General features: G+C 41.7%; 2 protein-coding genes across 4 annotated transcripts; one reads left to right on the plus strand and one right to left on the minus strand.

Moving 5' to 3' along the window:
- Positions 1 to 83: 83 nt before the first annotated feature.
- Positions 84 to 15,302, plus strand: DNAJC2 (DnaJ heat shock protein family (Hsp40) member C2). Of its 2 annotated transcripts, none has more exons than XM_079303163.1 (17): positions 84 to 377; positions 858 to 1,048; positions 1,626 to 1,701; positions 2,220 to 2,318; positions 4,558 to 4,699; positions 5,828 to 5,908; positions 6,633 to 6,698; positions 8,436 to 8,527; positions 8,625 to 8,746; positions 9,539 to 9,688; positions 9,984 to 10,072; positions 10,159 to 10,228; positions 11,759 to 11,943; positions 13,118 to 13,218; positions 14,179 to 14,286; positions 14,551 to 14,705; positions 15,182 to 15,302. In XM_079303163.1, exons 1-17 carry the CDS (start codon positions 230 to 232, stop codon positions 15,254 to 15,256), a joined length of 1,950 nt encoding a protein of 649 aa, XP_079159289.1. In that variant the 5' UTR covers positions 84 to 229; the 3' UTR covers positions 15,257 to 15,302. The 2 variants fall into 2 exon arrangements, with proteins under 2 accessions (XP_079159289.1, XP_079159290.1); XM_079303164.1 differs by having other exon boundaries at positions 257 to 377; positions 947 to 1,048.
- PMPCB (peptidase, mitochondrial processing subunit beta) lies at positions 15,152 to 23,383 on the minus strand. Of its 2 annotated transcripts, none has more exons than XM_079303166.1 (13): positions 23,238 to 23,383; positions 21,733 to 21,873; positions 21,375 to 21,461; positions 20,780 to 20,909; positions 20,197 to 20,395; positions 19,452 to 19,531; positions 18,794 to 18,906; positions 18,057 to 18,200; positions 17,423 to 17,583; positions 16,098 to 16,183; positions 15,937 to 16,025; positions 15,640 to 15,715; positions 15,152 to 15,544 (listed from the first exon to the last, which is right to left on the minus strand). In XM_079303166.1, exons 1-13 carry the CDS (start codon positions 23,325 to 23,327, stop codon positions 15,492 to 15,494), a joined length of 1,449 nt encoding a protein of 482 aa, XP_079159292.1. In that variant the 5' UTR covers positions 23,328 to 23,383; the 3' UTR covers positions 15,152 to 15,491. The 2 variants fall into 2 exon arrangements, with proteins under 2 accessions (XP_079159292.1, XP_079159291.1); XM_079303165.1 differs by having other exon boundaries at positions 17,423 to 17,586.
- Positions 23,384 to 24,525: the final 1,142 nt, after the last annotated feature.

Consider the following 24,525-nt stretch of genomic DNA (forward strand, 5'->3'; position numbering starts at 1 on the left):
CCCGGAACGCAAACCAGGGTGCACCGCGGCCCGTGCGCAGGCAACTCCTTTCCCCCCGGCGCCGCGGCCGCCGCCGGGAGTTCCGCGCGGCGCCGCCGGTTCATCCCGCGGCCCCGGGCGGCGCCGCCGGTGCCGCCCCGCGGGAGCCGCTCCGGCCGCGGGGGCGGCGCGGGGGTGCCGGGGGCGCGGCGGGGCCCGCGGGGCCCGGGCGGGGCCGGCCGGGCCGCTTATGGCGCCGCACGCCGCCGCCGCCCCGGAAGCGCTGTGCGCGCCGCACGCGCCGGTGGCGCGGCGGGCGCAGGCCGCGGGCATGGCGCTGCTGCGCGGCCCCGCGCCCCACGGGCAGCGCTCGGCCGTCTGCAGGCCGCTCTCGGCCGGTAGGTACCGCCGCGGGGGCTGCCACCCCGGCCGCTCCCCCACAACTCTGCTGGTTATTTGGCTCTGATTGTCTCCGTCCCGTTGCCGTGCCTTCGCCGGCACCGTTTCTGCCCGTGTGCAGCAACAAGTGCGGGTTCGCTGCCGGAGGGAGTGGCCTGGGAAGGGGGAGCGGGAGCCATCGATCCGAATTTAATATCGCTGCCTCCTCCGTTGCCCAGAGGACTGTGTTTAATACACGTGCGTTCCTTTAACCTGAAAGCGCCTTTCCCGATGGGAGAGCACGGCGAAGCGCTGGGAGGCCCCTCACGGCACTAGCGCTGGCTCTTGCACTCTGGTGTATATGGAGCCAGAAAGGAGATTTAGCGATGTGTAACCTTGTGTGATGCTGTACTTTTTGTGGGTTTTGATGGGGTTTAATTAAAAAAACAAAAAAACGTAAACCACAAAAGGTGAAGTTGCTTTTATGTTTTTGCTTATAGCATCAGTACTCTGTCAAGTGGAACCTGTGGGAAGATGGTTTGAAGCATTTATTAAGAGGAGAAACATAAATGTTTCTGCCTCTTTCCAGGAGCTAGAAGATGAGAAGGAACTTTCTGAAGAATCGGGGGATGAAGAACTTCAGCTTGAGGAATATCCTATGTTAAAAACCCTTGACCCAAAGGACTGGAAGGTATTTAGTCAGTACGGGTTACTGGTTACTGTTAACTAGTTTTGCCCATCAAGGTTATTTGCCGTGCCCAGGTGCTAAAGATCTCCTTCCTCTTCCCCTCCTACACCCATCTGAATCGGTTTGTGTCCCTTGCCATAATATCTGGTGTTTGAAGGCAAACACATCAAGACAAGATTTTAGTTTTGAGCTGTGGCATTTTGTTTTACTGCCTGAAAGTATTGTCTCTCCTCCCTGTCACCACCTCCTTTATTCTGGAGTTACATTGGCATTCTTAATATTAACAGCAGCAATTCAATTTTCCAATAACTGAATCTTCTAATTCTTCAGTCCAATTTAGATTAAACTGCTTGAATTTCTGTGACAGTAGCTTAATTTATTGATAATCAGTTATTCAGTAATTATTCAATAATTTATGACAGTTGTTCCTGTAGTCTTTTCCCAATGATTTTTGAGAGAGGGAAGAATTCTCCTCCTTGCCTTTAAGAGATGGGAAGGAGAATTGATTTTCTGCATGCGTTGTGGTGTTTTATGTTGTATTTAGGAGTGTTTATTAGGGTTTGTGGTTCTTTTCTCTCAGAATCAAGACCATTATGCAGTTCTGGGACTGGGGAATATACGATACAGGGCTACTCAGAAACAAATCAAAGCAGCTCGTAAGTACCTTTCCCTCATAAACATAACCTTTTTTTTCAGATGTACACAACTGGTTTCCAGTGGAAATACCTGCATGTTGTGAACAAGGCTTTTTACTGTTTCCCAGGCCTAAAAGAGTGATTTGTGTTGCTTACCAGCCTCTTAAATTCATATCACAGCTCTGAAATCCAGAGGCCTAAAGATAGGGAATAAAAAAAATTCACATTTCTGCTTTCTGGCCTGTGTTTTTTGTCAACAGCCTTGAGACTGTAACTATACATTTTTATATTTTTGCATCTGCAGTCAGTTATATATAATATATATATATTATATATATATATATAATGTTAATTCTAACTTTAGTGTTAAATCAAAGAAAATTTATTAACTTCTGTTTTCTGCCAGATCTGACTCTTTGGTTTGTATTTTTATTTAAGTTTTGAATTAAAGAAATGCCAGTTGGAATTACTGTATTGCTTTGTAGTTTGAAACTGTTTCTGATGAAGCATTTCTAACTGTAATGCATTCATGTGTTTAGATAAATCCATGGTTTTGAAACATCATCCAGACAAACGAAAAGCTGCAGGGGAACAGATAGGAGAAGGTGATAATGATTATTTTACTTGCATAACTAAAGGTAAGCAATAGATCTCATTTGTTGAATACTCTCTCAATCTACTTGATCACCAGAAATATATTTGTTGTGCTTCATTAAGATTTTAAAGGAATTGTCAATGACTAAACAGCTGGGGAAATTCTTTCTCCATTTTAGAAAATTACATCAATAGATCACATTAGGTGTAACTTCTCAGTGGGTAGAAGCAGGATGGGAATGCAGCCATCAGACATTTGGCTGCTGTGCCAGCTGGTGACAAATGTGACACTTGTAGCAGTGCACACACAGATGAACCTCTGGAGGTGGGATAAATCAGTGAGCCAAGGAGCAATTCCCCACAGGAACCAACAGCAGTTGTAAAATGTGAATTCTAATGTGCTTGCTCTGACAGCAAAACATGTGTTGTTTTGATCCAGGTCATCAGTTTCTTCAGCTGCTCATTTTTGCCCACAGATGAGCCAGTGAACTCAACTGAGTAGCATTTCCCTCTTGCCTGTAGTGGTGGACTTGGCAATGCCTGGACTCTGATTTTAGAGGTCTTTTCCAACTTCAATGATTCTATGATCCAGAACACCACTGCTGGCCAATTCCAAAGCCATAGAGGCTGTTTTAGGTGAATGAGTTGCATCTCCAGAAATGCTTGAGAGCTTGGCTTTTCTGTTTATTTTAAACAAATTATTTTACACAATAAGGTTGAAGCAGGAGAAAATCTTGAAATTTGTGTTTCTAAACGTCCTTCTCTGAATGTCTTCTTACACATACTAGTTAGTGTGAGGTATGTTAGACAAACTAATGTTTTCAGCCTCCTTTGGAGTTGTCAGAAGGAGGAAGGTTGCCAAAGGAAATAGTTTTTTTGTTGCAGTTCTGTCAGAAACTGTCAGATATCTATGATGAGAGCTACCTGCACATGAATTCAGGAATATGCTCTGTGTTGTACCTGCATTGAGCAAAATATTATAGAATCTTCCTTCTTAACTGCTTACAATCCAAGTTTGGGGGTAAACAGAAAGGAAAGCACAAAGTAGCAAAGAAAAGAAATAATGCTCCCAGGTAGCATTTTGGAGGAAGGAAATACTAAAATGGAATTGTAGGAAAGGAGGACCTGGAGTAGGAGCAAACAATAATGAAACAGTGAGAAGAAACTTGGAAAGGTGGGAGAACCTAGGTTGGATTCAGAACTTGTTCTTAAAAGGAATGCATGGGAGATACAGAGAGCCAGGGGAACTGAGTGTGTGGGAGTAGAACTGGGGATCTGTAACTGGAAGGGATATCTCTCAAATGGAAGAGGAACCATTGGATATGCACAGAATTTCCTGCATCAGGAAAATAGTATGAGGGTTAGTGAGGCAGGATAATTGGGGTCATTTGGAGCGTTGGTGGAGGGAAGTCCTTTCCCAAAGGAAAAGGCAGACTGGCAGACAGCAGCTCACTGGTGCCCACTGTCATTCCTTCCTCTCTCCACTGACATGTGCAGTGGGATCAGTTTACAGAACTGCAGAGCACCAAGGTCTCCTCCAGGTTATCACCTCCTACATCCAGCCTTCATGGTGCTGTGTCCTCTGGCAGGAAGTGGCAGAGGTCCAGGCACAGAAGTCCATGAATGATTGCAACACAAATTTGATTCCTTTGACTTTTCATTCTCACTGAAAAATAGTGGTCCTTGTAAAACTCCACAGTTCATTGAGAAAAAAGAAAGAGTACTGAAGCTACAGTTTGTATGATTTCCAGAATATAAGAATAGTAGTGTGATGCTCCCCAACTGCAGGGGTGTAAGAGCAGGAGAACAGGGAGTGTTTGCATGTTTTGGAGAGTTAGTGTGGAATTTTATATTCCATCCAAGATTCAGTCCAACTTCATTATGACCTGCAAAAATTCTAATGAATGGTTGCTGTTCTTGCCCATTCTGACAACACATTTCAGGGACTGCCTTTACTCTGTGCCTTAGGTAGACCATTTTGTCAATTTATCTGCAAGGATCTGTGTAGGATAACAGTTTGAAGATGACATGCCCAAACTCCCAGTGTCTGAACAAAATTTACTGCTGTGAAATTAAATATTATCCATTTTGTTACATCTTAATGGTTAAACATGTTCTTTTTCATAAATGTTTCCCTCCCACTTAGTTTAATAGGAATAGACAGCAACACTTTTTTGTGTCACTAAAATAAATATCAAGCTGAACGAACACTACAGATAGATCAAACACACATCTGAGAACATCTTTTTAAACATTTACAACCTTATGTCTGGTAACTTTCAGCTTATGAAATACTATCTGATCCTGTGAAACGACGAGCATTTAACAGCATAGATCCAACTTTTGATAACTCTGTACCTTCCAAAAGTGAAGCAAAAGAAAACTTCTTTGAAGTTTTCTCACCAGTTTTTGAAAGAAATGCCAGGTAAGCTATGTCTGACTGCCTCTGCTGTTGCTGGAGAATCAGCATTTGCAAACTCTTTTGACATTGTGATTGTAACAAGAGATATATTAATTTGCTAGAAATGTAATACAACTAAAATAGTTGCAATTATGTTTTATTTAGTTTTAAATTAACCTAAACTGTTACATTGATGGTGTTGAGTTTGACCCATGCAATTTTAAAAGTTCTCAGCTTCATATTGTCTACTGTCCTTTTAGTACAACTCATTGTTTCATCTTAAAATTACTTAAAATACCAAATGTTTTTGTGCCGCTGACTGAAAATTTCTGTTTTAAATTATTTTCTTCAGAGAGTGAGACATTAACAGAAGACAGTTATAGTCACAATTTTGCTGGTTAAAGATAATTGTGACTATCAATATTTGGTGGTTCTCTTACATTTTGGGACTTTTTCTGCATTTGATTAATGGTTGATAATTAACTCGGTATTAAGGATGTCACGATAGAAACCTGTCAACATTTCCCTGTATAAAAGTGCTTAATTGCATGAGCACTTTACAACATTCTGAACAATTATTATTTCAAATAGTCTTACTGAATCTGTCAAGTATTCCATAGACTTCAGACATTGATCTGTGGTTGTCAGATGAGTCTGTGCAATGCAAATGGATGCTGTGTCATGGAACAACAAATTCTAGAGTCTGTGTAAGATTTCCCTAGAAAAAATGCAGTAGAGGCAGAGTGTGCATTATTCCCTTGTACTCCATTAGAATGTGTGAGGGACTCCTGTACCCCACCACAGAGCTGAGTTATTCATAGAGCACTTTTTGTCTACTTTCTGTAAGCTCCTCTACCAGAAGAATGTGCATGGAGAATTGAATATCTACAGAGATAGCTTATGCTCCATCAGCTCTTCTTGAGGCACAAGACAAAAGGCATTCAGGCAGGAGAAGGTTGCTTTTTTGGGGAAACTCCCCAAAAATGCCAAGTTTGGAGGATACTTAGGAGGAACTCTCCTGTTCTGTTCCTCTTTCCTGGTGCCATCTCCATGTTGGTAGGAGGGACCCTTGGATTTTGCTTCTGTACTTAACCAATGTCATATTATGAAGATTGTATATATTACTTCTTGAATATATCTCTGTATTTTCAGGTGGTCAAATAAGAAAAATATACCTAAACTTGGGGACATGAACTCCTCATTTGAGGAGGTAGATGCATTCTATTCTTTTTGGTAAGTTAGCTGATGCCTCTGTTTCTTTTCACAGTGTTCAAGACATGCAATATAAAGGGCTTGCTGACTCTTTGGTGTGTGGGTTGTTTGCTGTGGGCTGTCACAACCTCATAATGTCACAAAATTACCCCACAGCTGTTTGTGCCTTTCACAAACTGAGCTGACTTTCTCCTGGCTAATCCATCCACTTGTAAATTCATGGTTGCAGTGGGAATTTCTGTCCACAGTTGCTGAGAACTGAACTGACCCACAGACTGGAAGTCAGGTTTATCTGTGTTTTTAGTGGAGATGTTGTAGGTGTTTAAGCTCCCTTAGTAAAGGAAGTGTGTTCAGTCCAAGAAAGTCAGTAATGTTTATGGCTTGCCTTACCTGCTAAATATGGGTGCTCACACAAAGATTAATTTCTCTGTGAACTCTACAGACTGCACTGCATTTCCACTGCCTATGATGGGAGCTTAGACAGCTGTAGACATTTTGAGTGGGCAAGACCAATGCCATCCTGAAGCAGACTATGTCCCACAGTGCAGAGAGGTGTAAATCATATCCTGCATTAGGTGGAACACAGTGGAATCGCTGTAGGTGCAATATAATTGTAAATTATGTATTATTAACTGTAAACAGTAGTAGAGTTGCCTACAAACACATAACAGTAAAAAAGGTACTTGATTTTTAATACATTTGCTGTTTTTTCATTCACTTTTTTATTTTCTTAAATTTACTACAGGTATAATTTTGATTCATGGAGAGAGTTTTCCTATTTAGATGAAGAGGAAAAAGAAAAAGCAGAATGGTATGTAAGTAAAAATAATTTTGACAGGAGATTGAGAGATTGATACAGCAAGATTTTCCAACTTTCTGTTAGACTGTCAGTCATAGGAAGAAAGGTAGCTGAGCCAAGTCTGAATTCCACTCTCCCAGCTTAGGGGTCAGTCATGGACCTAAACTGAACTTACTGTGGGATTTTTCATGTAAGTGAAGTAGTTCCTGCTTGCCTCACAGAGATATATCTGAGGTGCTTTGAAATGTGTGTTCATTTAAGTTCAGACATGCAATTCCTGCCAGTCCCAAGCACAGGTTGAACCTGGAGCCAGAACAGAGCGGATGAGCATGCAGGTATTGTTTCTCTCTTTAACTTGTACTGAGAAAGTGATACTTCCTAGAATTTTGAGAGATGAGTTCTGATGTTAATAAAAATTATGTATTTGTTGATTTAGTGATAGTTGCTGAATTATTCAGACCATGTTGCCATTGGAAAACCCCTTCTACTTATAAACGCAGTTCAAGCTGGAGCACCAAATCATTTAGTCTAACACACATTTCACAAACCTTACACTTAGTAAACCTTGTGAGACCGTAACTTGCATTGTATGAATCTCTTTTTCCAAGTTTGGCTAGGAATCTGGTTTGTATTTAGATTCAGTGGTTGGCTTTCTTTGTGCTGGAAGCTGCCATATTTAGCTGTAGCTAGGCATTTCTCTTCTCTTATGCCTCTTCCTGCTGTTGAAGTTCTTGAGCCTCACCAGACCCACTATTCTCTCCTGTGAAGATTCTGTGAAGGCACTGTAATCAATTCCCTATCACTTGTGCTTGTGGTAAATCACACAGGTGAACCTCCAGGCTTCTCATTGGAAGGATCTTGAATTATTTGCACAGCTCTTTTTTTTCTGTTCATTCCTACCATTAGTGTCTTTTCTCAAAGGTGTTTAGACAATTGGTACCTAGTCTGCTGTACTTAGTAGAGAAAACTACATTACAGCTGCTGTTCAGATGTTCTTGTCAAAGGTGATGTTGATTGTGTTTTAAAGCTTCAGTCTACTTGTATTGGTCTCCTTCTCAGTTATGGGAATTGTTTTCTTGTTCTGAGGTATATAGTGATTTGAGTTGGAAGAAGCTTTAAGTACCACTTAAATAGTTCCAATCTCCCTGCTCCCTCTACTATTCTCTATGTGATTGTGTGGATGGGGCTATAGACCCCCACTAAAAATTTGCATCTTTCTTGACAGCACTGGTAAATATTTCAGATTATTTACTTGGCTCACCTATAACCTGAGCTGTGTTTTACTGGAGTGAATCTGGCATAACTACCCAGAGTATCATGCTGCTTCATAGTGTGTTGTTTCTATGCAGATGGGTTTACTTGACATGACTATATTCTGCAAAACAAGATAAATGTGGCATTGCTTATACTGCTGTCCTTTAATTAAACTGTATGCTAGCATTTCTGTTGTTTTGCTTGAGTTTAGTGTTAGGTAAGCAAGTGGATTGCATTTTGGAAATAAAGTCCATGATCTCATTCCCTACAATGGCAATAAGCAGCTTGGTTTGTCAGGTTTATATAACTATGCAAACACTTAGCATTTTTTACATGTGCATGCACTCAGGGTCTGGAACTTCAGTTTTTGAAGTCTATTTTTGAAGTATTCACAGAAGAACATCTGTGTGGGGGAAACTATTTAAGAAGCTTGTTGATGAATTTCTAACAGTGGCACTGTAAAGCATTAGCACTGAACTGTGCTTTCCCTTTTAGTCGAGATGAAAGGAGGTGGATTGAAAAGCAGAACAGAGCTGCCAGAGCATTGAGGAAAAAAGAAGAAATGAACAGAATTAGGACTCTTGTTGGTGAGCACACAAACTGCTGTTCTTTAAAGAGAGATGATTAGTTAACTGGAAATCTCCTGGTTGTCTTCGATACATGATGCTTCCTTTCTTCTGCCAGACAATGCATACAGCTGTGATCCCAGGATAAAGAAATTTAAGGAGGAAGAAAAGGCAAAGAAGGAAGCAGAGAAGAAAGCAAAGGTAGAAGCAAAACGAAAAGAACAGGAGGCAAAAGAAAAAGTAAGTGAAGTACTTTACTTAGGTTGAAAAATTGCTTCATTCACACCTGATGCACTGCTTCAGGTTCTAGATGTGTCAGAAGACTGTTGATGGAATTACACTCAAAATACATTCAAAGATGTGTTGTTTTTGATACCTGTGCAGCAGGCAGTGCAAGGCTGGCAGCCTTTGGAGAATGAGATGGAAACAAGGAATGCAGATCTGAAACAAAACACCTTTGAAAACCAAGTTCTTTTGTTGCATATGCTTCCTCTGGTTTCATGGCAAGCATTAAGTGCATAGAATGGATATGTCTGCTTGCCTGGTGTGGTTTGTGAATGGTTGTTTGGTATGAAATGCTTTGAGGTAACAGAACATGCTTGATAAATATGAACAGTTTGGAAAAGATGGCTCTGAAAGTATAGGAATAAAAGGGAACTGTAAGGTGCAAAAAAGTAACTTAAAAGACATTAGAATACTGCAAAATATGTCAGTAATGATGCAGGAGAAATATTGGACCACAAGGTTTATACTCCTGAGGCAGGTGTAGGAAATTACATACAGTTTTATATCTGGGTTGCAGAGAAAGCCAGGATTCATAAACTGAGGGTCCTCACAGTAAGTACTTGACTTAATGCCAAATGGTATATGTTTCATCAACTTCCCTCAAATTTCCTGGAAAACCAAACATGAAAACAAAACTCCACCCAAACCAGAAACAACACATTTTGATATTGGATGACTGAATGAATGATCCTGAATGTGACTTGTACGATTTTTTTTACTTGGATTTTTTTTTTCTTTTGATTGCAGCAAAGACAAGCAGAATTAGAAGCAGCACGGTTAGCAAAAGAAAAGGAGGAAGAAGAAGTTAGGCAGCAAGCTTTAGTAGCAAAAAAGGAAAAAGAGATACAGAAGAAAGCAATCAAGAAAGAAAGGCAAAAACTCAGAACAACTTGCAAGGTATGTAACTATTATTACAATGAAATACAGGTTACATCAGACAAATTACTGCTTGCTTAGATCAGACCATATCACACGTTTGCTTGTTCTTAGGGCTAGAGATGGGTATGAAAAGTGGGTTTACTAAAAAACCAAAATACTGAAACACATACTTACATGGGTATGAGTTACAAGTAAAGCTGACCAAATAGGTCCAAACACAGCAGTGGCTGAAGAATGCTGTGTTAAGCCTTTGTCTGAAGGAATAGGACAATAAAGTTCAAGAACTTTGTAGAACATGTATTTCTGCTTCCAGAACTGGAATTACTTTTCTGATAATGAGGCAGATTGTGTTAAAATGATGGAGGAGGTGGAAAAGCTTTGTGATCGTCTTGAGCTAGCAAGGTAAGTCTTCCTGCTGCTGCTTTCTGCTCGTTTTGATACCCATCTTTCTACTAGCTCTCCATTGTAACTTAATAATTTATTTTTAGTCTGCAATGCTTGAATGAAGCACTTACATCCACAACAAGGGAAGGAGGAAAGGCGGCTGTAGTAAAACAGGTAATTATGCTGAGTGTTGAATCAAAATAACAGAATAATTTGTGAAATCAACCTGTCTGAAGTAAGATACAGCATAGCTGCTGTGGAGTCGTGCTTGTTAAAACACAAAGACTTGATTTTCAGAGTCCACAGGCAGAGGGATCTGTGCTCCATTTTACATTGTGCAGTTCATGGCTGGTCAAATTAACAGGGCCAGCCAAGAAAAAAATACACATTTTTATCTGTAAAGAACATAAAACCTACCTCTTGTACAGTATACAGAAACAATAGAGGAATTTTGCCCAAAAACGTGTAGCAGTTACCTTGAGGGAAGGAGGGCAGTCTTAACCTATTCTGTTACAAGAAAAATTCTAGTCTAGTGTCTGTGATTGGGGATAGATCCACAAAAGGACTTAGGTGTGCTGCGGGCTGTGGGCACTAGAAAGGCTGGTAGGTTGGATACCAAAGAATGGGAAATGCACATGGAATCAAAATTTACCAAAACTCAGCAAGGATCTGCCTATCTTTGCCATTGGGGAAAAGCCATTTGAACTAAAAGCTGAACCTACATCCTGCAGAAAGAGTAAGATGCTTTCTCTCATCCACTTGGATTCAAAGCTTTTTTCCATGGCAGGGAATATAATCTATCCCCATCCCACGGTCAGGTTTACTCATCAGACAATTTAAGACTGAAATGCCTCTTGTTCTACAAGGGACTGAATTCAATATTCTGTTCTCCAGGAGGGTGTTCCAAATGCAGGGCAGTCTCCTTTCTATCTGTTAAAAGTATTCCACTAAAAATTATCTATCAGGTAACTTTCCTTTTGTCAGGAAGGTTTTATGAAATAGGTTTCTTGTTCTTGCCTTTGGGCATCCTGCCAACAACTGTAAGTGCACAGCTCTTCTAATATTGCCAAGATTGGACTGGGCACACTAAAAAGCAGATGATTAAATATGTGTCACACCATAGTCTTGAGATGTGAATACAGGTTTCAAAAATGTGCAGTGGGTTAAACTTAAGTAGTTTTTAGCTTGTTAAAAAACTACACATGGCCATCTAACTCTGAGTACATACTTAGTTACTAAAATCTGTTCATTCTAACTTAGAAGTCCTCTGTTACTATGGTTGTACTGACATAATCAGGCTTAGATACCAGTTAGGCTGGAAGATTGGAGAATCAGTGCATGTTTAGTTGCCCTCATTGGTCTTAGTACTTTTGTGGATCTGTCCCTCTAAATCCAGTGTTAACCTAGACATCACACAAGGTTGAAAACTTTTGCTTTAATTTGGGGGTGTTCATTTTATTTCCTAGTGAACCTGTGATGGATTTCTGCTATTAACTCCTAATCTTTAAATCCTAAAAATATACATGGAGTGAAGGGAAATAATACTGGAACAGATAAGCTCCTCTGTTTCCTTTTATATAATATACAGAACAGAAATGAAGCAAAATCCACGGTTCAAAGCAAATTCAGAGAGGGGGTTGTGTCACTGTAAAATGTAACAATAATTCAGTAAGTAAATAAACAATGCTTATTTACAATCTTTAGATAGAAGAAATAAATGAACAAATAAGGCGAGAGAAAGAAGAGGCAGAAGCTCGTATGCGCCAAGCAACGAAGAGTTCAGAAAAGTCAACCACTGGTGGTGGAGGGGGAAGCAAGAATTGGCCAGAGGATGATTTACAGTTGCTGATTAAAGCTGTGAACCTCTTTCCAGCAGGGACTAACTCAAGGTACTTTGTGGGTTTGGTGCTAAAAGCCCCAACAATTTTTAATTAAATAACAAGTATAATGAAGCGTATTTTCAGATCATCCCAAGTATTTTGTCAGTATTAGGACTTCTTGAACATCCTTTGCCTTGACTCACAAGCAGCCAGTGGTTTGTTTTTCCTTGGTACCATGTTCTGTGTCACTGGAGTTAGCTCTTGCCCTGTTATCTTGTTTCCCCCCAGATCTGGGCCTCATTCCATTGCCAGGATGGTGCTGAGGTGCCTGTTTGCACAGGGCTTACTCTTGGGTAGGTTCCAGTCCTTAAAGCAGACAGCAAAACCCCACCAGTGACTGGGGTGCAGCTGGGTAGGAATACAAGTGTGTGAGCTACTTTCGGGGCTCCACAATGAATGTGAGGCTGGTTTCTCCTCTACATGAGGAAAATATCCCAGGATAGGAGTTAAGGGCACCGGCTTTCTTAAGAGCCAGGGGAAAAGGGAAAGGCAAAGATTGACAGTACACAGCACAGGCACTCAGCTTAGTACTAAGCATCAAAAACAGGAGCACACTTTGAATACTTTTTCCCAGGAATCAAATGCCTTCTTCCATTTAGAATTACAATGATTTCAAACCTCCATTACAAAATTTGGATGCTTACTGGAAAAAAAAAAAAAAAAAAAAAAGCTGCCATACTCCATGGAGGTGATACCAGTGCCTCTTTCTGCAGCTCAGCAGTCCTCAAGGCTCCTGTCTGATCCTGTATGGAAGTACATACTGCCTTCTATTTTCTAAGAATCCAGTAGGAATAATCTTGAAGCCAGGGCTGTTACAGCTCTCTCCTGTTTAAGCCCCTTTACCTGATGTTTAGGCTTTCTTCTGGGAGGCAGTGGACATTGGGTTAGTAACTTCAGTGCAACCTGCAGTATTTAATGACATGGTATTTAATGAGGTGTTTAGGGAATTCAGGAAAGCAGCAACTAAACAGAATTTTGAGGATTAGAGGTTTACACTTACCTAAATTCTACCCCATCCTTTTTCTGTATTGGGAACCAGTAAGTTCACCCAAGCTGATTGAATTCTTCAGTTAGTGACTGAATCTTTCTGGAGTTGATAAAGTGTACAGGAGCTTGACTGTAGCTTGTGTAAAGGTAAGGTATTGTGTAATGTGCTGGTTTATCCTTTCTGTTCTTGCTTTAGGTGGGAAGTTATTGCCAATTACATGAACTTGCACTCTACGACTGGAATAAAACGGACAGCAAAAGATGTCATCAATAAAGCAAAGAGTCTTCAAAAGCTTGGTATCTATATTACCTTGGTTTTGTAATAACATGGTCTGCCTGCTTCTGTACAGCTGCCTTTTCACAGTGGAGATGTATTTCTTGAGAAAATCCTCTGTACAGCCCCAAAAGAAATGTAGTTTAGATGGAAGATTTAGAGAAGCATTTATGTGAGTCAGTGTTTTCATCTTAATGGCTCTTTTGTAAGTTATTACCTCACGAGCAACTCTCAGGAACTCTCTTAGTGTAGATTGATGCTCTGATGTCTGGGGCACATGAAATCCCAGGGTTCAGAGAGGCATAAATGGGCCTCTCAGAAAGCTCCCTACAAAAGGAGGCATCTAAAATAAATGGAACTGATGAAGCTGTAGAGGTACTTTAAAAAAATTAATGGAATCCAACACCAGAGTAAGACACCTTAATGATTGTGGCTCATTTCCTCTTCAAAAATGAATATAAAAATGAAGCCCAGAGAGCTCTGGAATAAGGTCGCAATGAAATTATACATTTCACTACAGAAGGAAAAAAACACACTAGATTTTCAAGAAGTTTCTGCATTACAAACCAGAGTGGCATAAGGAGCACCTGGATTTTCCAAGTTCCTGCCTTTCTGACATGGTCATACCCTGGGCAATGCATGAGTTTTGTACCACAGCCCTTACTTGAGAGAATAAATCCCTCTTGGTTTTGGTGAAGTTGCAGATTCAGGTTTAAGATTATATGGAACAAGTATTCCTCTGAGCACTATAAACTAAGATAAGGGTTGGAGAATCTGACATTCTGAGAAGTTTATTGGACCCTGAATGATTTTTTTTTTTTTTTTTAAATCTACCACCCTCTTTACCATCATTTTAAAATAAGTAGGAATTGGGTTTTATGATTATGTGATTATTGTAATGAATCTGCTACAGAATGTTGTTATTATTACATCTCTTTAATATTCTTGCAATAATTATTCTCTTTAATGTTTGTTGCTCATAGACCCTCATCAAAAAGATGACATAAACAAGAAAGCATTTGACAAATTTAAAAAAGAACATGGTGTGGTGCCTCAGATGGACAGTGCTGCCCCCTCAGAACGATTTGAAGGTAAAGGTGAAAAGGGAGCCCTTCTTGTGCACTTGTCTCCCCTGGCTCTCTTAGGAAAAAAGTAATCCAGAAATTACTCAAGATTTACTTACAAACTTTCATAGCAAGTAAGTGATCCACGCTTTGGTGCCAGATTTGAGGGTTTCTGGTACACAAAATACATCCCAAAACTGCATGGATTTTTAAATCAACTAGAATAGTTTTACCATATTTTCTAGGCTCTTTTCAACATATCCTTGCTATCATTTTTTGCATGTAAAACAGGATCACCTCTAGATTCATCCCCTTGGACTACAGAAGAACAAAAACTTTTAGAACAAGCATTGAAGACTTATCCAGTAAATACCCCTGAAAGATGGGAGAAAATAGCAGCAGCTGTTCCAGGCCGGTCAAAAAAAGACTGCATGAAGCGATACAAGGTAAGGACCCTCACCTCCTCCTGGGACTGGCACTAGTCCAGGTCTTGAGAGAATCCTTGACTTCTACTGTTCCACTGCCTCCCAGAGACACAGGCAAAGTTAGGGAGCCTTATGGGAAACTTCTTATTTTTAGTAACTCAACCCCAAAAGAGAAGGACTAAATGTTCCTCAGTGAAAGCAGTAGCTCTGGAATCTGGGAAGGAAAGTTGGTGTCAGGAAATTCCTCTTATTTGACAGCAAGCTCTAGCAGATGGTGAAGTCCTATCCCTAGGGTCCTGTAGGTAAAGTTCCTACATGAGCATGACCTTCCATCAATTGATTAGTTTCTAAGAGAAAATGCTCTACAGTATCAAACTATGTAGATTTCTCATTATGTTGAGAACTAGAGTGTTTCACAGTGAATGTATGTAGTGTTCAAAAGCACAGCATTGTTCACAAGTCAACATGTTAAGTTTATTTTTTCCCCACCTCTTCAGGAACTCGTGGAAATGGTCAAGGCAAAGAAAGCTGCTCAAGAACAAGTGATGAATGCTACTAAAGTCAAGAAATGATTCTTACTGACAATCCTTATTTTATAATAAAAATTCAAATACTGTACATGTTTCTGTTCCTTTCTTCATTATACAGACACAGAGGAGGGGCTGGTTCTTGAGTTTTAATCTTCTTAGAAGCATCTCCAGAGTTTTAAACAGGGGTGAAGTTAGTTTGTTGGATGTCTTTTGTTGTTTTCCTGTTTTTTTAAAGCTAAAATATACTCGAAGTTCTTGATATTCACTACTCTCAAAGTCAATTCATACCACTGCAGATTTTGCTATACTCTGGAAGTTGTTCAATTGGACCTGGAAGTTAAAGAAAGTTGGCCATGACACATGCTCAACTCACAGCAAGTGGTCTGGGTGGGTTATGGGAGGATGGGGAAATTTATACCACATACCCACGGCAGCAACTGCAGGATGCTTATCACAGATGTACTTTGTGCAGATTTCTCTAATAGTCTGGGCATCAATAGCCTAAAAGGGGTAAAAGAAGCATCTTTGTTACAATCCCATCTAAAACCTTTTCTGATCTTAATTTTGTAAAATCCAAAGCAGCAGGCAGCAAAACACTTGAAAGTTTTCTTAGTTGGAAATGTCTTCTCAGCTGAACAAGAAATAAACTTCTATACTGTTATATTCTGCAGCAAGTAACTTTCTTGATTGCCTTTAAAAGTTGCAACATGAGTGCCACTTACTTCAATTCTTGCCTCAAGTTCTGGAATTGGGATTCGTCGCTTGTAACACAGCATTTGTCTTCCAATGTCTTCACAGATTGGTGTGGACCCTAAAACGGGGAAAATGCTTCAGTTATCAGCCTACAGCTCCACAAAGAATAAAAAGTTCTCATAAGTCTCACCATCAAGTTGTAGCAGCATATTAGTCTTCAGAAGATTTTTTGCTCGAGCTACTTCATTTTCTGTAACACTCGTGCAAAGTCTTATCCTGAAAAACAGTTTAAATCCAAAGGCATTAAATAATGGTGGTCTGTAGCACACAAGGTTGTCTGTGATAAGGAGGTGTGTAGGCATTAGTGCAGCTACCAGGCACTACTTTTCTGCAGACAAAGGTGGTAAGACAGCTTGGAAAACAAGCCATGGATACAAAGCAGCAGCCTAAGTAAGAGTACAGTTTTGGAAGTACACCAATATACCCAAGAGCAAGCTTTTCCTCTTTAGAAGAGCTGTATTTTATTTCATTAAATATTTTGAGGCAAGTGCAGTCTGTACTTGTTAACTTGAGAATGGATGTTGCTAACAAAGTAGGAGCCAAGCAACTGGATAAGAGGTAATTAGCCAGAAGGCAATCCATTCCTGGCTCCTCTCTTGGTGAGATAATGATTTCCCACACTGCCTACAGAACATTTTGTGTGGAGAAGAGGATGCATTAAATAGCTTAACACTAAATTCTTATCCCAGGAATCGTCAATATCTTCCTTGCAGCAAACAGAACCAAAGTGATAACCTTCTTCTCCATGACTTAACAGGGAATTCATAGAATAATGGTATATGAGAAGTGATTTATGTGATTAAAGAAACTCCTCATTTTCAAGACTTGTTTCAACTTCACCCACTTCAAATCAGTGCTCTTAAGTAACATATATGTGTTTTTAATACCATCTACAGTTGCATCTATGGGCATCCTTCAATACAGATTTAAGCCCCAGATGAATGAATACTGTTGAGAATCATAGGTTTCAAAATTCCATATGTAACAGCTCAACTTTCATTTCCCTATGTATTCACTAGAGCTAGCACTAGCACCTGGTATAGCAACTGCAGCAACTGCAGACTGGGTGAATGCTGTCTGGTAATTGCACATTCATTATTCTCATCCACACATATTTACTCTTTCATAGGTGGCACTTGCTGCTCACTGACTGAGTAGTGTTCTAAAAGGTCTGACAGTTTCATAACTTCTGCCATTTGCCAATAAAAAAAAAAATCCCTGCCTTGTTTTCTTGTACAAAGAACAAAATCTACATCTTAAGCTATTCACTCCAAGTAAGGGTGCCAAAAACTGGGTATTGGGACTTGGCTTTGGGTGCCAAAGTTTAGAATTTGATGTGTTTTTTTCTTCCAAGGCAAGCCCATGGAGAGAAAAACATTCTCTTGAAATACTTTGTTCTTAGTGGAGGAATACAATTTAAAAAGAATCTTTTCAGCTAAACACTTGGCAGCTTACCATTCTCTCTGAACAAAGTGCACCATGTCCTCAATAGTGGATGGCTCACAGACCATATAGAGTCCCCACAACCCTGTGTCAGTGTAGCAGGTATTGAAGGACTGGAAACTGTGACATAGATTACCATGGCAGGCAGTCTGAGCAAGTTTACTGGACAAATTCTGCTGAGGCAAAATAAAAGAATATTACTTCATGAAGTTTTATGAAAGCTTACTAGTCACCTCCATAATTCCCCATTTTCATTTCAATAGTGACAGAACATGCAGTAGTAGCTACAAGGTTAATTATCAGCTCTTCATTTCAAATGTTTTGTTCCTTGCATGTAATAACACATTTCAAAATAACACCCCAGATTTGATCCAAAATCATAAAGACACTTAAGTTCAAGAAAGGGACAATTAATTACTGATACTCACAGGTTCTGATGACATACAGGTATAAAATATCTTACTTTCCATGAGAGCTGGCAAACCTCAAGTTATGTCTATTTTGGTAGTTTAGAACCACCAGATTCTCCTAGGTCCTGGGTAACAAATTCTCTCAGACTCAGAACTAGATCCCCTTTTCTGTCCTGGCAATGCCCAAGTCCCACCAATCTCATGAATAGCAGGATGGTGCTTGCAGGTTCACTCACCACTCCTCCTCCAAAGGACCGATCCCAGTTCCCAATCAGAGTGTTGGCTACCATGAGTGGGATTGTATCTGGGTCTGCCCAGCCAGCTGCTTCCACAGCAATGGCCAGGTGTGCCAGGGGCATCTTGTCATCCCTTATCCGAATCTGGAACACAGGAGAGCAGCTCTAGTGCAACCTGTACACGCTCAGGCATAGGGCAGTTAAACAGAAAACAGACCTTTCCATTACAGCTTACAGATTACAAAACATGCACTAAAATTAAACACATGAAGATTCATTTAACATCTGGGTGTCCCCTGGGGCAATTTCAGATCACTCTGCCAACATACACAGAGAGGCCATTACAAGTCATTTTATGACTACCAGCAGAAAGGAAATCATGAATTTGTACAATCTGAATAGAGATGGGAACAGAACATGGACGTCTCAGTTCTCTGCCACATCCTTTAAATGAGTGATTATCAGCAAGTGGAAATGCTCCAACACAGTAGTCAAGAGGATAAAAAAGGAAAGTAGGAGCAGGGATGAGGAAATGATGAGGCATAAAAAATGGTGGCAGTGAGGGTTGTCCAAACAAGGAATGGGAAGAGCTTTGGAAAGCAGCTACTCCACTGCCATCACTGGGGGCAAGAGAACTTTTCACGTGTTGAGTCCATGGCAGAGCACCCTTTCTCCTCACCAGAGAGCACATATCAGGGGATGTAAGGGCCAGCTCAAAAAGCCACTCAGCAGCTTACCTCACTACCTGTGAAGCTACAAGGTGGCAGGGGTGGCAGTCCTCCTTCTGGAGCAGATGGCAAGTTACCAAAATGGCACTTTGCCAGGTCAAGCAGTTCATCATGAGAGACCCCTGAATAAAGGTATTTCACATGCTTTGTGATGTTACTCTGTGAACAGTTAAATTAAGTTGCTGCACAGTTTAAAGACTCAACCAAGCAGTAATTTTTTGTGCCCCTGCTTTAATACCCCACTTTCAGATTCTTCCCACATTCCCTTTATACAGAGCAAGATCATCATGATTCCCCCTTCTTGGTTCTCTTTAACAGCCTTCCATCAAAGCTCTTTGCTCTTTGCTCTGTTTCAAGCCTCAATGTTACTTCTTTCTCTCTAAAGTCCTTGCTATTGCCCTCTTCACACCTTCTAGGACCCTTTTTTCCTGCCCACAAGGAAGAATGACTTTGGCCTTCACTTCTTGCTCCTGATTTAAGGTTTCTGGAATATTATTGGCAGGAAAAGGGAACAAAAGCTCAAAGGGCATGAATGCACAAAACACACAGGGCTAACAACAAACAAGACCTACTGAACAATGGGTAATTCATCATATTGTTCCCACAGACTCAGGCCATGGTTTCAAGAATAGTTTCACATGATCAAGGGTGAGTATCCTACACTGACCTCCAGCAGCAGCCAAGACCATTCTGGGTCCTTTGTAATGTGTTGTTATGTACTCCACCAAGTCATTACGATTTATGGATCTAAAAACAGGAAAGGAGACAGCACTACTGTGTCAGTAAAGTTTATTAGAGTAAAAATAGATAAATGTATGTAACTATACAATATCAAAATAATTAAAAGTGCTGCCAATGTTCAGAGCAGAGGCAGAAAGTTAAAATAAGGGTGACTTTCTAAAAAGCAAATAGGAATTGAATAAAAAGCTCTTCTAGCTTCCTGAGAAGAAATGAGAATTCTAACTCAGTCAGGTGGAGACAGGATGTACTAATGATCTCCTTCAAAGCAGCACATTTAGCAGTCCCCTGAAGTATACTGATCCAAACAAATGCTGAAAGAGCAGTGTAAACACCATGCACTTACAGTAATGCCTAACATGTGACCTGCACGAAAAAGAAGTATTTCCAATTTTGTGTCAGATGCACAGAAGTGCAGGGAGACAGGAGAAAAATGTGGCCAAAAAACCCAAAGTCACACACAAAGAGAACAACAGTTCACATAGCCTTTGATGCCTGCCTACAGGGAAACTAAGGCAACACAAGGGTTCTACTTACAATTATATTCAGTGCAGTGTCAGTTGCTCTCCAGTGTAAAAATGAAATCTGACACTGATCTCTACATTTTCAGATAAATCTTTCTCAATATATAAAAGTTACCACACAATTAAAGACAGATGTAGTTTTGGACATACTTGATATTTTCAGTGGGTCCTAAAATGGTCCGTCCCAGGGCTGTATTCTGGTAGGCAGTGGCATGAAGGTAATCAAAGACAACTTCCTGCAAATTGGTTTCAACCTCTTGCATCTCTCGAAGAATAACCCCTCGCTCACGCTCAATCTCTGCCTCTCCCAGGGTACTGTTCTGAATTATGTCAGCAAGAATTTCCACAGCTAATTGCAAACAGAGATGGAAATGAAGAAAGTATTTTCAGACTCTTAGAAAAATCTGGTTCCAAAAGTGAAACCCACCCCAAAATGCCAGTGCTAATAAGACTAGCAAGGAGACAAGAAGAGAGAAGTCCAAAAGGTCTTGGACTCTGAAGAGAAAAATATTTCAAGAGAAATATTTCAAGAAAAAAATATTCCAAATATCAGCTTCCCTGCTAGATCCTTTCCAAACCTGTAATCTCACATTCTTGTGAAGTTCAAGAATGGACTTTTCACCTGGCAAGGAAGGGCCTGTAACACTGCAAAAGCATCATTCTGTGTCATCTCACTGGAAGCTGGATAAGCATGTTGATCTTTGCAGCTTTACTGATGAATGAGAGCAATTACCTCTAGGTAAATCTTTTGAAAAAGCCTTTGCATAATACACAGTTTGTTCCCTGGATGTGTATGCATTCAGATGAGCCCCCATGTTCTCAATCTCCAGTTCGAGGTCTAACTGAGATCTCTTCTTAGTTCCCTGAAATAAAACAATAAGAAAATCACATTAGACCCTTCAATTCATCTACTCATCATTACTACTTCTTGTCTGGAAAAGTCATGATAAAGAAAAAGAAAAAGTGTTCTGGAATAAAATTGGCATATTAATCTCACCAAGCTGTAAAGTCAGATATAAATCCTACTATGCTCCCAAGTGAAAGTAAAAAACTGCCTAAAGGGTAACTGTGTGTCTTCTAAGACTATAAGAAGGTAAAAATGAGTTAAAAATTAGATCTGTGTAATCCATAGTTGTGTAACAGTTACACAGAACTAGGATTTTAGTTTCATTTTCTAATAGACCAAAGTCTTAGTTGTTCAAGTTATTTTTCTCATTTCAATTTGGAAAACTTATTTATACAATTCTGGCAAAATTTTTATCATTGATCTTTAAAGACAAATAACTTAAAAATCCATTATAAATGTCTACATCAACATTCACACTCACCTTGAAAGCCATATGCTCAAGAAAGTGAGCAGTTCCATTGTTCTTCTCATTTTCATACCTGCTTCCAGCATCAATCCAAAGTCCAACCTCAGTGAAGAAAAAAAAAAAAGTTATTTTACCAGCTAACAGCTTTGCTATGGCTTTTTCTCAAACAGAGCAGTTTTTCAAGACAAAGAAAATTGATCTTCACAAAAAAATTTAATTACAAATCGACAGAAGTCTTAAGACTTTTATGTCCTAGCTTAAGTTCTAGGAAGAATTGTTAATAAATATTGAAATGCAAATGCAATACAGTTCCACGAGGAAACGAATACACAGGAATAGATTCAAAACACCCTTCCTTTTGTAAGTTACTTACTGTGCATGTTGAGAGGCCAGAGTCTTCAGAAGCTACTTGCAAGCCATTTTCCAAAGGACTCACCCTAGTTTCAGGGACATTTAAGATTACTTCTGTTGCTGCTCTGGAAACTGTGAGCCTCCCAGTTCCAACATGCACACACTGGCAAGGAAAATCATCAGTCACACTCAAGATTATTTAGTTATATCCAAGGATGCTTTTCTGAAAAATGCATTGCTGAACTTAAGCATTAAGTCTGTGGATCTTTCTTAAAGCATGCATTTATAAGAGAAAGAATTCAGGACTGCTATTCACCACTACTTCACATAAGCAGTAACCTGAATCTGAAACAAACCCTGAAGACAACTCCAAGTGAGGAGATGCATCTGCTGCCCTCCAATCTGACACAGGAGCTGTTGCTCTCATCAGCCAGCCACACTTGTTTCCCACTTCTGCCAGCAGGAGCCTGCAGGACCTTTACCACCTGGAATTCTCATGGGTTTTTCTTTCTAAAGTGAACTGAGATATAGCTCAAGGGCCTGTGCCAGGACTGCAAATCCATCACCCATTCATCAGAACAGCACAATCATGTGGCAGACAAAGAACATTAAAATGAGAGTGAGGTAGAAAAGAAGGAAGTTTACTACAATCATTTTTCAACAACAAGAAATTAAGATATGTGTCCCAAATTCAGGCAAACAGCTATCTCAAAAACTGATTTCAAATAAACAAAGATTTCTCTCCCCATATAACTGCCCTATATGAAAGTATATGAAAGCACAAAATCCAGCCCTCACCCATTCTCCTCCTAGAATAGGTTAAATCTCTTAAAATTCACTTATTTCAGAATCACAGCACAATTTAGGTTTGAAGGGTCCTCTGGAGGTCCAGGCAGAATCAGCTTGGTCAGACCACTTTGCTCAGGACTTTTTACGCCTGGGTACTGACAATCTCCCAAGAGGTGAGAAACTGCCCAGCTCTGTGAGCAGCCTGCTCCAGATATGTGACCTGACTGCCACATATCCAGTTTTGACTCTCTTGTTTCAACTTACACCCACTGTCTCTCATCCTGCCTCACTGCGACAAGCCTGGTTTTATCTTCCCGACAACCTTCTCCAGGATGCTGGCACTGATACTTCTCACAACTCCTCTCCAGTTGAAGCCATGGCTTCTCCAGCCTGAACAAGGTCCGGATCCTCAGCCTCTCCTCGCAGGGCACATGTTCCAGCCCAGTTCACCCCTGCTGAACATCTCCATTTCACTGACATCCTCCTCACACCGCAGAGCCCCGGACCAGCCGCCACACACAAACCTCCTGACCAGGGCAAACTGATCGCTTACTACACCTCCCGCCGCGCACCGCGCCGCCGCCGCGACTACAACTCCCAGCATGCACCGCACCCCACGGCCTCCAATTCCCCGCGTCCCCTCGGTGGCAGCCCGAGCACCAGCGCTCGGAGCCATCGCGGCGCCCACGCTCCTCCGCCTCGCTCTTCTCCGTTCCCCGGCCCGCCCTTCCGCCTCACCCGTTGCGCCGCGCTGGACGCTCGCACCAGGCGGGCGGACCAGGGCAAGAGAAGCCGCCGGGCCGCTGAGCGTGCTGCAGACGCCGCCATCTTGACGCTGTGGTGGGCGGGGCTGGCGGCCTTCGGAGGCGCGCAGGCGCGGGGCAGTTCCATCCGCCCCCGCCGGGGGGCGCAGTGGGGCAGCGCAACCTGCATTGCCAGTCCCAGGTGAGAGTGGGGAATGTCCCGGGGAAGGGACCCGCAGGGACCATCGAGCGCAGCTGCTCGCCCCGCACAGGACGAGCCCAGCGACCCACCGTGTATCTGACAGCGCTGTCCAGGCGCTCCTGGAGCTCTGGCAGGCCTGGGCATTGGTTTTAACGGTCCAGCGCAGGTCAGGAAAGCCGTTTTCCTGGCGATATCCCATTACAGCCAGTTCAGTACATTAACACAAAGCGCTGCCTTCCGGCTGCCCCGTGAGCTGCCGTGGGCACCGCCCGCGCTGCGGCTCCTTTCGGCAGCGCTGGCCGAGGGCGGGACAGACCCGCTCTGACTGGGGAGTCCCGAGGCTGCAATAACTGAGTCCTCTTCTGAGGCGTGTATGAGCGGAGCTGAAATACTTGTTATGGCCAGGAGGGCTGCAAGCACAGCAGTAAATTCAGCGCTCTGCCGAGGCTGTGCCAGCGCTGGTGAGCTGCCCCAGCTCCAGACACAGGACTCCAAACTGCTGGGAATGGTCCCTCCCATTCCCAGGGGCTGGGAAGGGCGTGTGGGAACGCTGCTTGACAAGAGCCAAATTCGGGCTGGGAAAAGTTCTGGAAGTGTACCAGTGAAAGCAACTTCATTTCAGTGCCGAGGAAAGCTGTACTACTTATGTTGAGGGAATCACTGTTTCTAGGTTCCATTGTCCCAAACCGGAGCGCCTCAGACGGTAGCACAATACTTCTGACACCCTCTGCCTCTGTACAGACACCACGAACCTTCCCCGTCTTGCCCGCTGTCGGGTGAGGAAAAGGGCTGGGCTCTTGGCACAGATCAGGAGGAAGAGGCTGGAAATGGTGGGCACTGAGAATGCTTCTGCTCGGGATGATCTGTCTCCTGCAACTGCCAAGGTCCTGCTACTCAGAGGTGATTCTCGAGAGCTGTCACAAGTGTTGCTCCCTTCCCCCGAAACGTTATCAGCCACACGCAGATTTTGGGTGACAAAAACTAACGTGACTCTGGGAATTGTTGGTAGTTCCTGAGCTGGCTCAGATGCTGAAGTGAGAAGGCTCGGAGATGTAGCTTCTCAGCCTCCAAAACATGGACC

Source organism: Erithacus rubecula (assembly GCF_903797595.1).
Source record: "Erithacus rubecula genome assembly, chromosome: 4".
Classification (NCBI taxonomy): domain Eukaryota; kingdom Metazoa; phylum Chordata; class Aves; order Passeriformes; family Muscicapidae; genus Erithacus; species Erithacus rubecula.